Raw genomic sequence first — 17,225 nt, 5'->3', positions numbered from 1 at the left:
TAACAACACAGACTAGGAAATACCATGATAACAGGTTCTCGTTCCATATAGTACCTGGGTACCCAGATGCCTGCAGAGGACCAAGGGGATTCTGGAGGTGGGACGGTCATAGCAGAATCTGACAAGGCTGTTAGGGAGAGGAGACTTTCCCACAGTGTTTCAAAGTGGGAGGAAAATAGGAATTAGTGAAAAGAATGAGGCCACCAGAGGCTCAAAGGTGGCCATGGACCAAGTTTTGGCAATCACTTCTGGCTGACTGAGTACAAGAGGTGGGAAATGAATTTATTTGCCTGTGCAAAATTATGCAAGACCTTGAGCTGATGTGGTGACCCATGCCTGTAATCCCAGCTACCCAGAAGGCTAAAGCAGGAGAATTCCAAGTTTAAGGTCAGCCTGGGAAATTTAGAGAGACCTAGTCTCAAAAAAAAAAAAAAAAAAAGGTATGAGGATGTAGTTGAGTGGTACAGCCACTCCTGGGTTCAATCCCCAGTACTGATTAAAAAAAAAAAAATCAGGAAAGGGCAAAGAAGCTGATGAAGGCTCTAAAAGGGACTGGTTAGCCCCATAAGTCAATCTCAATCTTCTCTTATGCTTACCCATAAGAGAAGCATCTTTTATGGGTAAGCAAGACCTGCATTTTAGTGACCAAAATTAACCAGTAGTTATCATGAAGGCTACATAGGGTGGACAAAGTGGGAAACTGGGCTCATTTTTCCAAGCAATTCAGACCCAAGTAGCCATTCTGAGACCAGAGGGTGAGAGGCATTTTTAAGCTCAGATCTCTGGCCTGGTGCATTAAATTTCCTTTTGAGGGGTGAAGGATCAATCAGGTGCCAAGGTCAAATGTGGATGTGTCCTTGAAGTTCAGGTATTGGAACCTGATACCTAGAGATAATATCATGAGTGGGGTGGGGGGAGCTTTGGGAAGTGATTAAATCATGAGGGCTCTCCCTCCTGAATGGGATTAGTGTTCTCATAAAAGAGGTTTGAGGCAGCTCCCTTGCCCCTTCTGCCACATGAGAACTCAGCAAGGAGACACCATGCGCGAAGCAGAGAATGAGCCCTCACTAGGTACAGAATTTGCTGGAGCCTTGATCTTGGATTCTCCAGCCTCTGGAACTGTAAGCAATAAACTTCTATTATCTATAAAAGACACAGTCTCAGGTATTTTGTTATAGCAGCCTGAATGGAAGTGAGATGTTGGGTAACTCCAGCTCTTGCCACACAACTCGCTCAGTTCATCTTATGATCAGCACCCACTCTAGGAGGCCTCCACCATGAACCTACCTCTACTTCCAGCCTGTCTCATCTGAGGAGACTCTGAATCCTGCACCGAGCCTCCTGACATTCTCTGGAATTTATCCACTTCTCTCCGTCTGCATCTGTCCTTACGATGGCTCTCACACTCTGTCTCACCTGGACTGCGGCAGTATTTTCCTGCTGGCCGATCTTTTGGAACTCAGGCCTTCTGTCTGTCCCTCCTCCAGTCCATTCCCTACCTCTGGCCCTCCATTCATTCATTCAACAAAAATTTATTGATTGATGGTAAGTGGCTAATTTGTACTAGACATTGTTCTAAGCACAGAAGTGAAGATGTCCTCTGGAGGTCTCTATGCCTACAGGGCTTCCATTCCAGCAGGACGATAGAGGATGTACAACTGAACCTTTCTGCAACATAAACCTGACTGTGCCAGCCTTCAGCTCAGATCTTTCTGTCTCCTCACAGCTCCCAGGATGGAGTCTAAGGATCAGAAGATCCTTCATGGTCCCTTGGCTGTCTTCTTTGGTATTATTTTCCACCTGTCCCTACCCCACTTGCCCTACCCATGTGGAACCTTTTTTGGTTCTTCAAACACAGCTTTTGCTCTCCTTCTGGGTATTATACCAGTTGGTCTCTGCCTGGAACACTCTTCCCACTGGTCTTCCTGGCTCAACTCTGTTCATCTTCCAGTCTTATTTATCACTCCTTCCAGGAAGCCTTCCAGATCACACTTCCCCAGCCCCAAGTCCAGTTTGGTGCCCTTTCCCTATGCCTCCCACAGGACTCCAGGTTCCCTGCAATTATACACAGCATTGTAATTAACTGCTTATTCATCCCCAACCAATGGGATACAAATGCCATGAGCAAGATCCAGCTGGGTGTCCCTAGGATCTAGCACAATGCCTCACACACAGGCAGATGCTCAAAAAAAAAAAAAATGCTTCCTGTATGAATGCATGAATAAATGAACTTAAGCTGACAGAACACTGGCTGCCATGTTTTCTCATCTCACCGAGGACATTCCCTGCTTTTCAGATCTGAATTATCTGAGCCATTTGGGTAGAGCCAGCCCAGTGGTGTCTGGCTGTGCTACACTTTCCAGTCATCTGATAGGGGTTCCTAGAACAACCCAGTGAGGTGCAGACCCAGGTGGGAGCCAGTGCGGGGGAGAGAGTGAGCACAGTGAAGGAGCTATTCAGATTCCGTCCTTTACCTTGCAATCTGAATTCCTCAGGCAATCTGAATTCAGGAGGTTCCCTTGCTTTGGTGACTTCATAACAAAACCCAGTAGAGTCCACATACCTCTGTAGATGGGTCTGGTGGGGATGTTACAGGTGCAGGTCCTGTTTAACTGACTTTTCCCCTGGCAGAGCACCCTGCTGGTATCCACGTTCCTCACCGTACAATCTGAGTTTTTTGGAGAGAAGCTGCCCACCATAGTCACTGTGGTCTGCATGGGTAAGAAAATACAGGAAACAAGTGACCACTTTTGATCATCACCAACCATCTTAGAGTTTGATGTTACTCAACCTTTGAACCACCATAGGAAGGAGGGTGACTCAGGAGAGCTGATAGGAAAGAGCTGTTTCATTGGTACCCTGTTGGCTCTTTTGTGAATCACATATTCCCATTCTTAACTATAGTTTCACTGTGTGTGTGTGTATTTTTCTTATCAATTTTTAAAAGCTCTCCACATAGTTGTAGATATTCATCCTTATCTGTCAAATTTCTGATACATCTTTTCTCCTAATCTACTGGCTGCCTTGTAATTTTTTGTTTGTGGAATCTTTCGCCCTTACATTATGTATCTTTATGTAATCAGATGCAGGGTTTCTTGTCTTAGCCTACAAAACGCTGCCCAAACTCTAGCCTATAGACAAGTATAAAATAGCTCCATTTTCTTTATTGTTTTCTTTTTTAAACTTATATCGTTAATCCATCTGGAATTTATGTCTATATATAATGCGAGATAAGAGTCCAATTTTATTATTATCCAGATGGTTAATCAGCTCTGTCATAACCATTTACTAAAAAAAAAAAAAAATCCAACAACTCCTTTTCCCACTGAACTGAAATACCACTCTTGCTATATATTATATTACCATATATTTGGGATTTACTTCTAAATTCTGCTCAGTTCTAAAAACCTTTTCATCTACTTCTATTCCAATGTCATCAATTTTTTACTACTGTGGATTTAAATATATTTAACATCTGATAAAGCGATTCTCTACTTATTTATATTTATTTTCATAGGATTTCCTAGACATATGAACTTTAAAATAATTTCATCCAAAGATAGTGGGGAGACTGAGTATAACTGAAATTACACTAAATGTACTAAGTATATGCATTCATTTAAGAAAAATGTGTATCTTTATGTTATTAAGTATTCCTACTGAAATACACAACTTTATTTTTATTTCTTTTTGACCCAGGGTTTATTTAAGAGGGTGCGCTTTGAGCTCCCGCCTTTTTTACTACTTACTGTGAATGCTATAATAGTTAAAGAAGGGAGCCTGTGAAATCCACTTTTAAGATGAGTTAAGGTTTGGTCTGTGGTCAGACTATGCTATGAGATCTAAAGGGAGGGGGTTGTTTTGTGTGTGTGTACATGTGTATACAGGCCTACGTGTGTGCACCCATGCATGTGTGAACGTGTGCACTGGGGACACAGAAAGAAAATCTTGAAAATTCAAAGTCATAAAGCAAATTCTCCCAAATGAATTATCTAAAAGAACAGAATGACCAATTCTGTTCAGAAGAAAATTAAAGTGACACCAACAGTGGATATGTTTGGCATCAGGTACATGAAGAGTACCTGGTTGGAAGCTGGGAGCGGGGGAAGAGGTGACCCTGCCACCCGGGATGAAGAGTAATGGCTTTGCAAACCTGGAAGGGGTCTACCTTTTGTTATACTTCTGACCTCTGCCTGGACTCCCTACGTAACCACCAGAGCCTCTGCTGTCTCCCTGGTCCTCTAACAAACTTGCTAAATCTATGCTAGTTTCTGGAGCTCACTCTCATCTTTCCATTTGCAAAAAAAAAAAAAAAAAAAAAAAAAAAGCCTGGTTTGGGGTCATAGAGTCATGCTGGAAGAGAGCAACTCCTTTCAATCCAACTTTAATACCAGGACTGAAGTTAACTTCTAGGGAACTTAAGCATAAGGACAAACTCCAAAGCACTCCCACTAGCTCATCTTCAACAGGTGTCTGAACTCCCATTCATCTGACTTCTTCAAACCCACAACATTTATATCTGCATCCCACATCTCAGCTCATGACCACATATGATTCTGTATACATACAGATCTTAAATTGATTCCTTGCTTAAATATTACAACCAGTGTATCACATCCCATTTTCACCAACTGTTTGAATTTTTCAAAATTTACTTCCAGTTCCAACATACCTAGTCTTTTATATAACTGAAATAATTCCACTTGTTAAATATTTATATTAATATTTATAAATATTTATCAAGATCCTACTATGTGCCAGCTGCTGCACAAGGTACTGAACATATCGGTGAGCCTAATAGCTATCATCCTTGCCCTCAAAGAACCTATGGACTAGTTAAGTGTGGTCATTCCCCTAGAGTGGGAATGGAAGCCTGGACATTCCATCAGAGTAGAACTGAAGGGCCACATGGGACCAGGAGATCATCAAGAGATGACAGGATCCTGGGCAAGGGGGGTGCAGTGGAAATGGAAAGAACTGGACAGATTCTGGGAACTTTTAAGAGGGAGCACGAGAAAGACTAGAGTAGGGATGTGGATCAGGAAGATCAAACGGATGAATGGAGGTACCAGGGGGACCATATACTGGGTTGGGACAGATTTGTTCTTTGAGTGGAAGATTGAGATTTCAATTTTAGAGGCCTTCAATTCAAGATATTTATGTGATCCTCAAGAGGATGTGTCAAGTTAGATATGAATGAGCTGGGCCTCCAAGGAGCCATCTGGGTTGGAGGCAAAGGAGATATGAACATAGATGATATATGAGGCCATAGAGTGGATAAGATTGTCTATTATAGAGAGGAAGAGCCAGAACTGGACTTTGCACAGGTCCCTGATTTAGAGTCAAGGAGAGAAGGAGCCAGAAATGGAGGCTGAGGCTATTTCTTGAAACAAGCTGGAAAAAGAGGGAGTGAGGACACAATGGGTCAGATGGGATGCAGAGATGGTTGGAGCATCAGCTGGCTTCATCCATGAAGCCAAGGAACTCCTTGCTCCTAAATTCTACCAGGTTGATAAACAAAGCACCTTCTTTTACTTCACTATTCTCCTTATTGTGAAGAGTTTGGTTATCTCCAAGTTTCTAATTCTATAAATGTTATTGAAATAGCATTTTCATGCTTAGTATTTTTCTTCTTTCAAGTTAATTCTTCAGGATTCCACACCTGGAATTAGTGCTTCAAACAGAATGAATATATTTATGACTTTTGAAGCACACTGCTGCCAAATTGCTTTCCAAAAAGGTTGTGCTAATTGGCATCACCAACAGTGGGTGTTAGCATAACTTATTATTGCTTTAATTTGTATTTATTTTATAACTAGTGAGGTTGAACATATTTCCATATTTGTATCTACTTCTCTGAATCCCTCCTCTTGTGACAATATACGTTTTCACCCACTTACTTGTTGGTGCATGATGTTTTTCTTAATTTTTCCTAGCTTTATTATCTTGCAATTAATATTTTTTTGGTGGCAAATATTTTCCTGAAGTGTGTGCTTCAGTTAACTCAGTTTTCTTTATATAGATTTTGTTAAAAAGGAATCAAGTTTATGAGTATTTTTCTTTTGTTATTAAGTACTAGATTGCTTCAGAGCTAAGAAAATTATCATACTTTCAAATTATCTGATGTTCAGTTCCTTTTTTGTTAGTTCTTCTACGAGTTATCTTTTTATAAATTCCTTAATCAGCCTACAATTTATTTTTTATATTTAATGTAAAATATGAATTAAATTATGCTTCCAGAGTAAAAGCAATTATTTCGACACTTTCTATAAAGTAATTCTCTTTTCCTATATTTTTATTGGTGCATTATAGTTGTATATAGTGGTGGAATGTGTTGTTACATACTCATACATGCACACAATATAACAATATAATCTGGCCAATATCATTTCCCAGGATTTCCCTTTTCCTCCCCCCTGGTCCCTTTCCTCTACTTCTATAAAATAATTATTTTGCCTTCTCTTGTTTTACAATATCTGATCTTTAAAATTCTTACATTTATTTATGAGCTACGTTCTATACCACTATTTTTAAATCAGAACATGGATTGTTCTGACTTTAAATAATATACTACATATAATATATCATGCAATATATATGCACAACATATATGTTTACAATCTCATAGGGAATGGTCTCAACTAAATAAGCTTCTTTTTCCAAAATGTATTTCCAAAATGAATATCTTTATTATATTCCTGATCAGTTCATATTATTCCAGATGAATATTATGTTAATTTTAAGAAAATGCCACTCATATTTCACAGGATTCTGAAATATTGAAAATAATATCAGAAAAAATGACATTTTATGATATTGCTCCACTAGAAAAGAGAATGTTTATGAATATATTCAAGACATTTTTCATATGTTCCAAAAAAATGTTTTACTTATGATTATTTATTTATTTATTTACTTACTTACTTATTTAGGCTACCGGGGAATGAACTCAGGGGCACTCAATCATTGAGCTACATTTCCAGCCCTATGTTGTATTTTATTTAGAGACAGGATCTCACTGAGTTGCTTAGTGCCTCGCTGTTGCTGAGGTTGGCTTTAAACTTGAGATCCTCCTGCCTCAGCCACCTGAGCACTGGGATTATAGGCATGCACTACTGTGCCCAGCATGATTATATTTTAAATGGATAAGTTTCCATAATGATGGATTATAAATAGCCTCAATAGACAATGTTCTGCTATCTAATTACTATCAGAAAGAATGGTTTAAGATTCTGCAAAGCACTATTTTTGGTAGCTCTCCCCAATACGTATCTCCTAGCAATAATAATTTTAAAATAAAGGATATGTACAATGCTCTTTAAATTTATGCCTGAATATTCTATTGTTTTCATGAGTGGGACTTTTTATTAATTGAAGTTAAAAGTTTGTTTTACCCCCACAGGTAGTATGGTTTTGATATTTGAGTATTTTTTTTTTTTTAAAGAGAGAGTGAGAGAGGGGAGAGAGAGAGAATTTTTTTTAATATTTATTTTTTAGTTTTCGGCAGACACAACATCTTTGTTTGTATGTGGTGCTGAGGATCGAACCCGGGCTGCACGCATGCCAGGCGAGCGCGCTACCGCTTGAGTATTTATTAAACAGTTGGCACCTCATTTAAATTTTATTCATTTGAATAATTTTTAAAATTTACATATTTAGGTTTTGAAGGTACTCAAGCACTTAAGATTAGCAAATACTATTTTTCTATATTGCATTGCAGTAATTATTTCTCTTATTTGTTTCTTGTAATATGATGGAACAGAACTTTTAAAGCAATGTTGGTAGTATTGGTAATGATGGAATTTTTTTGTTTCAGTTCAGATTAGTAAAAGAGTATTTCTAGTGTCTCTCCTTTACCAACCATGTTGTTTTGTGAGAAATACTTTTATTGCATCTTTTTTATATCTTTATTAGTACAAATTATTTTTATTGAATTTTAACATCTCTTTACAAAATGCAGACATAACTGCTGAAATGGGATCATGTCATACATCCCTTTTTGCATTTGTGTGGGTGAGGTTTTCATTTGTTTTCTTTTTTTACGTGTCTCTGCCTTCCCTCCCTACCACATCAGTCATTCCACCAGGGGAGCCCGGGCTTATAATGGTGTAGGAATTCTTTCATACTTTTCTATATGTGCAAACAATCATATAGAGACATGTATAAACACATATAGGGACTTTTTTAGATCAATATCAGATCATGCTATGCAAACCTGTCTGCATCTTGCTGTTTTTACTCAACAAAACCTCAGAGAAAATCCCTCCTACACTAACCGAAATTGCTCTGAATATTTCTTTTTAATGTGGATTCCATGGTGAGGATGAGGATATACTATTTTCTAGTTGCTTTATGCAAAGAAACAAAGCTTCTTGTGAAAAGAGGTTTTGCATTATATGAAGGTTTTTCTGTACCTACAAAGGTACTAGAATGTCCTCCTGGTGTATCATGAGCAGTTAGCAAATACTCTGAATTGAGCCCATAGATGGAAGCAGGGTCCACCTCAGACTGCCATCTCGGTAGGTCATGGAATTTGTATTATTTAAACAAAGAGCTGAGACTTTCAGGTAAGTCACTAATGGCCATAAGGGCAGAAAATATCTTGCAATAATGTGATCAAGAGATGGAATCATGGGCTGTGGATATAGCTCAGGTGGTAGAGTGCTTGCCTCACACGCACAAAACCCTGAGTTCAATCCCCAGCAGCACATACACACACAAAAAAACCTAAAACAAAACAAAAAAAAACAACAAAGAGAGAGAGAGATATGGAATCAGATGCCTTTTCAACCTTATTAAAAGAATCAGTCCAGAGCTGGGGTGTAGTTCATAGTGTGGTGCTTCCCTGGCAATGTGTGAGGCTCTGGGTTTAATCCCCAACACCAGGGATTAGTTTCCATAATGATGAAAGTTTCCATGCTGGTTTTAAAAAAAAAACAAACTTTACTCAAATTACTAAATTCTTCTTTCCTTCACCTGGAGAGTAGTGGTGAGCTGGTGAGGGGAAGTGCTTTGTGGGAAGACGATGAGGATCAGGAAAGAAAGCTCTAGTGGTTGTTTGGGTGCTAATTATTTTTTTTGAAACATCCCAGGCTAGATATAAATGGTTAGTTTATACCAGGGAACCACAGATAGGTAGCAAATTACATAAACAGCACTGACCGACTACTTCTTCCCACTACACTGGACTGAAGTGTTGCCCTTAACGTTTTTTTAATGACAAAAGAAAAAATTCTTGCAAACTCTTAACCACTTATCAGAGGCCTGAGTATATTCCAGGATCATGGTTTTTTCTACCATTCTCTGTTAGCACCAAAGTTAGCTGTTTTTCAGATTAATAAGAGAAATAAAATTTGACTATACCTACATGAGAATACCTAAGAATGCATGTGTGTGTGTGTGTGTGTGTGTGTGTGTGTGTGTGCGCGCGCACCCATGCATTTTGATTCCATGGAATGAACCTAGGGGCACTTTACTACTAAGCTACATCCCCAGTTCTTTTTATTTTTTATTTTTGAGACAGGGTCAAGTTGCTTAGGATCTTGCTAAATTGCTTGAGGCTGGTTTTGAACTTGCAATCCTCCTGCCTCAGCCTCCCAAGTTGCTGGGATTACAGGCGTGCACCACTACATCCAGTTACCTAAGCATCTTTTATACTGAATTTATTTATCTTTGACTCAGGGCAGGGAGAGCTCATAGGAAGGCCCTGGCCCAAGACAACAGAAAGTGACAACAACCAAATAACTTTAAATCCATGAGTTCTGATCAGTTATGACTTGAAAGCTTGATTCTTTTATTATTTATCACTCATTAAATGTTCTGGCTCCCCTTGATTAAATGTTAAATCATCTTAAGTGGTATGGTTCTTGCTATTTGAAATGGCAAAGTGTAAGGGAAAAGGGAAAGTGGCCCATTTCCTTGTTAATGTGACATTCAAATAAAACACATCGGTGCAACAGACAGGTCAACTGGCTGCTGATGGGGACTCTGTACAATTATTCATAACACAAGAGCCATAATTAGGGAGAAAATGTCTCCTTGCAGCACCACTGAGATTGCCGGGGAGGAATTCCATTTTCCCACAGGGCAGGGCTGGTATGTGCATCAGAAAAAGCTTGAATATGCTCATGGCTTTTTTTCTTACATCCCGTGATGGGAGCCCTGGCTTTCCAAGGGACCTCGCTTGCTTGCAACGGTCCCTGCCCACATTGGTTCTCTTTCCATCTCTATGACATTGCTTGAGGCCATGTTGATAGGAGAGTTGCTAGGAGAAGCCTGGACACATTAGGATGAGGAACCGCAGAGCAAAGATAAATTCTACAGTGCAGCCACATGTAAGGAATCTTGTGGACCATAAGTCTGAACTTAATTTCTCTATGCTTTAAAATTGAGATGTAATTCTACTACATTGAAAATCCATCTTTATGCAGGGCTTAGTGGTGCACATCTGTGACCCCAGAGACTGGAAGGCTGAGTCAGGAGGACCTCAAGTTCAAGGTTAGCCTGGGCAACGTAATGAGACTGTCTTAAAATAAAAAAAGAAAGGACAGATGGTGCATGCCTATAATCCCAGTGACTCTGGAGGCTGAGGCAGGAGGATTGCAAGTTCAAAGCCAACCTCAACAATTCAGTGAGCACTTAGCAGTTCATCAAGAACTGCCCAGTGGTTAAGTGCCCCTAGGTTCAATTCCCTATATCTCTTCCCCTCACCTCCCAATAAAGAAGTCTATCTTTTCTTTACATTCAGTTATAGAAGGTCATCTTTATGTAGCTCCTCAAGATGACACGCTCCATGTGAGCAGGACCAGGAAGTGACCTGGTTATTTCTGTACTCCTAGCACCTTGCAGAGTGGTGGCATTGGCAGACACTCAGAATTCATAGATAAAATAAATGGACTCATATTTCATTAATAGATATTTTAAGCTCAGAAGGAAGTTAGCATCTCTTATGCAAAATGAGGCAATACTATAGAAGTAAACAAATTAAAATCTTTCCTCTTACCTTATCTCTGCTGCTTCGAATTATCTGAATTTTAGGACATTTCTTAGCTCCATAGGAAACATCCAGCCAGTTTTCTGACTGCCCTGAATTGACACAATCTTCTTGAAAAGTACACCTAAAACAAACAAAAAAGACACATCAAGACAGCACCCCCATACATGCATTAGTTACAACTTTCTCATACTTGGCTTCAGTACAAAATGCTTTGTACAGTGGATTATTGATTTAAGCTAGAATAGGAACATGATGCTAAAATCATGAAAAGCAACAAGAAAACAGCGTTTTTTTTCCCCCCATCATGTCTAGGAGTAGAGAACAAATGTCGACAATACGTTGAACTTAGACTCCTGAGCCATCTCTCAAGTTGACATTGCCAAATACATCCAAAGCACATCCATTCTCAGATTCTGAAATAAAGAGTTCCTTTTTAGAAATACCTATCAAAGAGAAGCCCGAGAAAGGGTTTGCACATTGTATAAATTTTAGCTTTGCAGTTCATTCCCAGAATGTCTCCCTATTCCACTTATTGGGCAATTTGTGCTGTGTTTAGGAAAAAAAACAATAAAGCTACTATTTTGTGCTTTGTAGGATGATAATTAAATAAAAATATTTCAAGGGCAGAGTCTGCCCAAGAATTTGATAAGACATTGCACAACCATCTGCTACATAACATTTGTTTAGACGGATACCAAGTTATCTTAAAAGATATGGGTGAAACATTTTTCAGGGCCACTTTTCCAGGTCAGCCTCAGACGATGACCCAAAGAAGTCTCAAGTTGAGGCCACGGCCAACTACTTTGATACACAGATGCTCAGAAGCTGAGAAGGGAAATCACTCGCTTGCCTGGTGTGTAGGTCACTATAGGTCACACTAGCTTGGGGAAAATCTCTATCTCACCAGATGGGCCACCAACCCAACAATGAGAATGAACAGCGAGTGCCATCTAGTCTTCAAGTGGCAGAGATATTCCACTGAAAAGTATCAAAGAAACAATAACACATTTCTGATGTGTAATCCACCTCAAGGTCAAAGGTTAAAATGAAGAGCTGGTGAACCAAGGACAAGGAGTTTTGTTCTTTTTTGAACCACTGAGCTACACCTTCAGCCTCTTTTCTTCTTACATTTTTTGAGACAGAGTCTTACTAAGTTGCTTAGGGCCTCGATAAATTGCTGAGGCTGGCCTTGAACTTGCAATCTTCCTGCCTCAGCTTCTCAAATCGCTGGAATTATAGGTGTGGGCCACCAAACTCAGCTGGAAGTTTAAAAAAAAAAAACAACTAACAACAACACATGAATGGTGAGACTAAAAAGCAACCAAAGGAATGACTATATTCATTTCTGGGAAATTCTTGAGTGGATCTGAAGGGAATGAGGCTCAGATGGGCCAAAGAGTGTATCTGACTTCAAAACAATTTTATTTTCTTCTTCTTCCTCTTCTCTCTCTCTGATTCTTAAAAATTTAGGCTTCGTTGCTTCAGGTTTGAGCTCTGAGCTAATTTGAATATGGCAAAAATAGAACAGGAAGTCAGTGAGTTTCACTAAACATCACACTTGAGCACAGTAGGTTAGAATGTCGTCTTCTGACATTTTGGGGAACCCCACTCCCAGGAGCACATCTGTGTCCCAATTCCCCCTACCTCTGGGTCGGTTCCTACTCCAACATCATTACCAAAAGGGATTTTCATTAGCAGTTCTCCAAAGCCATAAATTTATCTGACCCTTGATGGCTTGCTCGTCCGTCACGGACATTAAGTTCAAATTAAACCGTCTCTCAATGTCAGGGAGAGTTTGCAGCACAGGAACGAGGTACTGCTGCATTGAAACAGAATGACGAGGTGGCTTCCTTATTTGTGTCTAAAAGAGATCATGACTATCAAAAAACTCCCTGCCTCTCATGGGCACTCTGGTTTGTAGATGGCTCTTCCTCTACCTCCAAGGAAGAAAAAAACAACAACCAAAAAAAAACAAAAAAGACAAAAAAAAAAAAAACAAAACAAAACAAAACCAAAACCCTAAAGCTAATTCTAGAGAGACTGGAGTACAAATATTTTTTTTTGTAGGCTCTTAATGCTGCCTGGGAGTCAAGGCCTAAGGCTGCCAAAAAAACAAGTGTAAAATATTTCATACAAATAGTGCTGCGATTTGCCAATTTGTAGGCAGGAAACTATAGTGCCACTGAGTTATCACTCCGTTTTCTGAACTCCTATAGCAATTCTGGTCGGAACCACACGTTTTGGTATTTAATCATATGCTGCCTCGAATTACAACTTAACTATTTCATATGTCTATGTCATCTCTTCCAAAGTAGGGCACTTAGCTCCCCAAAGGAAGGGTGAAAACCTTTTCTATTTCCTCAGCAGATCCCTCAGGGTCTGGCAGCATGATATGCAAATACTAGAGTTTCAATAAATATTTTTGAATGAGTAGAGGAAATATGAAATCTCTATAGGTCCTTTCAATTGGTGATTCTTTTTATTTTTTATTTCTAGAGTTTTGATTTATATCTGACTCCTCTTTATGGTAAAAGGAGTATGTTTAACATCAGCTAAAAGTTTGAATCTGAGAATCAGATTATTTCTAAATATTTTTTTAGTTGTCAATGGACCTTTATTAATTTATATATGGTGCTGAGAGTCAAACCTAGTGCCTTACCCATACTAGGCAAGCATACTACCACTGAGCTACAACCCCAGCCCTGGTTTATTTTATTTTAATATTTATTTTCTAGGTAAAGTTGAACATAAAACCTTTATTTTATTTATTTATTTTTATGCATGTGCTAGGCAAGTGCTCTACCACTGAGCCACAACCCCAGCCCTATTTTTTAAAACATATATAAAAATAAAGGGGAAGGCTGGGATTGCAGTTCAATGGTAGAGCACTTGCCTTGCACGTGTGAGGTCATGGGTTCGATCCTCAGCATCACATAAAAATAAAAAGAATAAAGGTATTGTGTCCATCTACAACTGAAAAACAACTTATTAAAAAAAATAAAGGGAAAAGAATATATAATGAACCTTTCATATCCAATTTTGTAAAACAAAATCAAACCATGCTAAGTACCTAAATATAAATTCCTTATTTACATAAAAAAGGATGCCTCTGAGATTTCTAAATGCCCATTCCTTGCCTCTTACCAGTTAGAAAAAATTAAAAATTGAAAAGCAAAGCAAACCATGACACCAAGAACGTATAACCAGATGGTCAACCAACAACAGCATCTTATTACTCCTCAAACACTGCAGATTGTAAAGTCTTCACGACAGCACATTCCCCACACGTTCACATTTCTTGAGGAGGGAGAGCAGATCTTATAGCTCCCACGTTTTAGTAAACAAGCCCAAGTACTTTGAAATAATTCCTTTCGAAAGCTATCACTCTCAGTCCTGCATATCCACAAATGCAATGGTCAGGCACATAAACTCTGAAGCCACTGCCCAAAGACAATTAAATTCTCATTGTCAGACATGACTCTTGGTGAGGCTGAGCCCTCGGTGAGGCACTCTCAGATGGGCTGATTTCTCCACTGGTTTCATTTCAATTTCTTTAGGCCCTGGATAGGACAGAAATTGGATTCGGAGTAGCATGGGTAGGTTTTGGGGAAAAAAATGGTGGAGATATTTTTGTTTTCTTTGCTTATGCTATTACTTTTGCCCTAACCTCTCCTGAGGATCTGTCTTATTATGCTTTGTGTTGCTATAACAGAATACCTGAGATGGTGTAATTTATAAAGAATAGAGATTTATTTCTTGCAGTTCTGGAGGCTGGGAAGTTCAAGGTCAAGACTCCTAGAACTGGTAATAGCCTTCTTGCTCTATCACCCCATGGCAGAATATGGGAGGGTGAGAGAGAGTGAGGGCAAGAGATGAAAATCATAGCCTCAAGTCCTTTACTTTTGTAAGTGACATTGATCCATTCATCAAGGTACCAACTCCCAATATTGTTGCACTGGGGTTTCAGTTTCCACATGCTTTCGGGGGAGCACATTCAAACTAGAATGTTCTATGTCTAGCCTCCCCAAACTACAACCTTCTCACATGCAAAAGACATTCATTCCATGCCAATAACCCCTAATTCTTAACTCATTCCAGCACCAATTTAAAAGTCTTAAGTCCAGAGACTCATCTAAATCAAATATGGGTGAGACCCAAGGCATAATTCATCTTAAGGCAGACTCCTCTCCAGCCATGAGCCTGTGAAATTAAATAAGTTACATGCCTCTAAAAGATTCCAAAACAGCAATGAGACAGGCTTAAGACAGACATGACAACTAGGCTTTTTTGAATCTACTCTTCCAAATATTTCCAGCCTCTACCCATGACCCAGTTCCAAAGCCACTCCCATATGTTCAGGCATTTGTTACGGACAACAGCCCTCAGTGCTCCACCACTGAGCTACACCCCCAGTCCTTTTGATTTTATATTTTGAGACATAGTCTTGCTAAATTGCTGAGGCTGGCCTCAAACTCATAATCCTCCTGCCTCAGCCTCCAGAGTACGTGGGATTGCAGGCATGTCCCACCACACCTGGCTGTCTTAGTTCATTTTGTGCTTTTACAACAGAATTCCAGGTAACACTGGGTAATTTGTACAAAACAGAGATTTCTTTCTTATAGTTCTGGAGCTTGGGAAGTCCAAAGTTGAGGGGGGCTGCAGCTGGCAAGGACCTTCTTACTGCATCATCCCATGGTGGAAGGTGGAAGGGCAAGAGAGGGAAGGGTGAAGATCAAACTCCAGCCTCAGTCCCATCATGAGGGGGGAGTCCTCCTACCTAGTGCCTCCCATGAGGCCCCACCCCCAACACAGTTGCACTGGAGTTTAAGTTTCCAACACACATTCTGTGGGATATATTTAAGTCATAGCAGGATCTCTCCAAAAGCCCTAGGATTCCACTGGATATTTTATTTTTCTAGTTCCTATTTCTGGCTAGATCTCATGCCGACATGATAAGAGTCAATAAGTAGACATGAGCCCATTTCCAAACTAAAAAAGAGAACCTGCCTAAATGCAAAGAAAAGAAGAAATAACAAACAAACAAAATTTAACTTAGAAACAAAAAAGCTTTCACCTGGTAAAAAATACTTCATGGGGAAATAAGTGCATGAAACTATTTAAGCAGGGCTGTCCCTATGAAGAGTTGGCTATAAAACCTGCTGTGGAGATCAATTTATTCAAAATAATAATGGTTTGATATTATCACTCAACTATAAAAGGACATGAATCTTCCCCTCCCCCATTCCCAACTCAGAAAAAAAGAATGTTCCAAACACATACAGGTCCCAGATGCTGGTCAGGGAGGTTCCAGACCCTTGTTTCTATGTTTGCTGTGTGAAAATCAGAGAGTATTTTCATAGAGTGAATTTGTCTCCTGTGTACGTGGAAATCTGTGACTCGTAATATCCCCGAGTAACTACCCCACCAAACAATGGCACCGAGGGAATATTTCTCTATAACTGGCACTGTCCTATTTACAATTAGTTCTCACATAACATGAGAACAGAGGCTCAGAGACATACAGTAACAGGCCCAGGTCACTTGGAACTCAGCTGTCACGCTGCACAAGTCTGACTTCAGAACCACATACTTGGCCACCTGGCTGCCTGGCTTCCTATGAACCCTGACCACCATTTAATCAAATTAAAGATAATCAGACTTCCCACTGGCTTCCTGTAACTGGAGGGTGGGGCTTGGCTAGGAAGAGATAGGGATGGAGGGGCCACAGGACCAGAGAACAGAGAGGGAGAAAGAAACCTCTGGGAATGAAGAGGGTGGCAAGGCTCTGGGAGGGAAACCCAGAGGCAAGGATTCTAAGAGGCTTTACATTTACATCCATCACTGGTAACACAAAACCCTCCAGCTAGAGGTTAAAATTCCAGGCAGCCCCAGACTTATAAATCCATTGTGCTCCAAAAAAGAGATTGCTGGTAAACCATCTGTTTACAATATAGAATATATTTTCCCCCATAGAAATAACATTATCAACAGTGATTAGGTTTCCAGGTTAGGCCACAAAACCTGTTTATCCATAATGTAGCTTCAATACTATATATTTGCAATAAAAGAGTAGCAGAAAACAACGAGTTTGCAGTCATCTGCATTATATAGCAGTTTTTCCTCTTCTTTACTTATTTGTGTTTCTGCTCAGCTGGTAGTCTGGGAACGGTGCCCAGATGGATCGACTTTTAAATTTATTATTACTGTATTGTATTTATATGGCATTTCT

General features: G+C 39.6%; 1 protein-coding gene across 2 annotated transcripts in view; it reads right to left on the bottom strand.

The window, feature by feature from the left end:
• PLXNC1 (plexin C1) overlaps positions 1–17,225 on the bottom strand; it is a 145,224-nt gene that overhangs the window by 78,757 nt on the left and 49,242 nt on the right. For both annotated transcript variants that reach the window (XM_081311525.1, XM_081311524.1), the window contains exons 5-6: positions 11,003–11,117; positions 2,564–2,711 (exon numbers count right to left, since the gene is read on the bottom strand). In XM_081311525.1, the coding sequence (XP_081167651.1) occupies positions 2,564–2,711; positions 11,003–11,117 (263 nt within the window). The remainder of the gene's footprint in view (positions 1–2,563; positions 2,712–11,002; positions 11,118–17,225) is intronic.

The sequence above is a fragment of the Spermophilus citellus genome (assembly GCF_964194105.1).
Source record: "Spermophilus citellus genome assembly, chromosome: 10".
Classification (NCBI taxonomy): domain Eukaryota; kingdom Metazoa; phylum Chordata; class Mammalia; order Rodentia; family Sciuridae; genus Spermophilus; species Spermophilus citellus.
The sequence above is the reverse complement of the archived record's forward strand: the minus strand, read 5'-3'. Positions and strand labels throughout refer to the sequence as shown.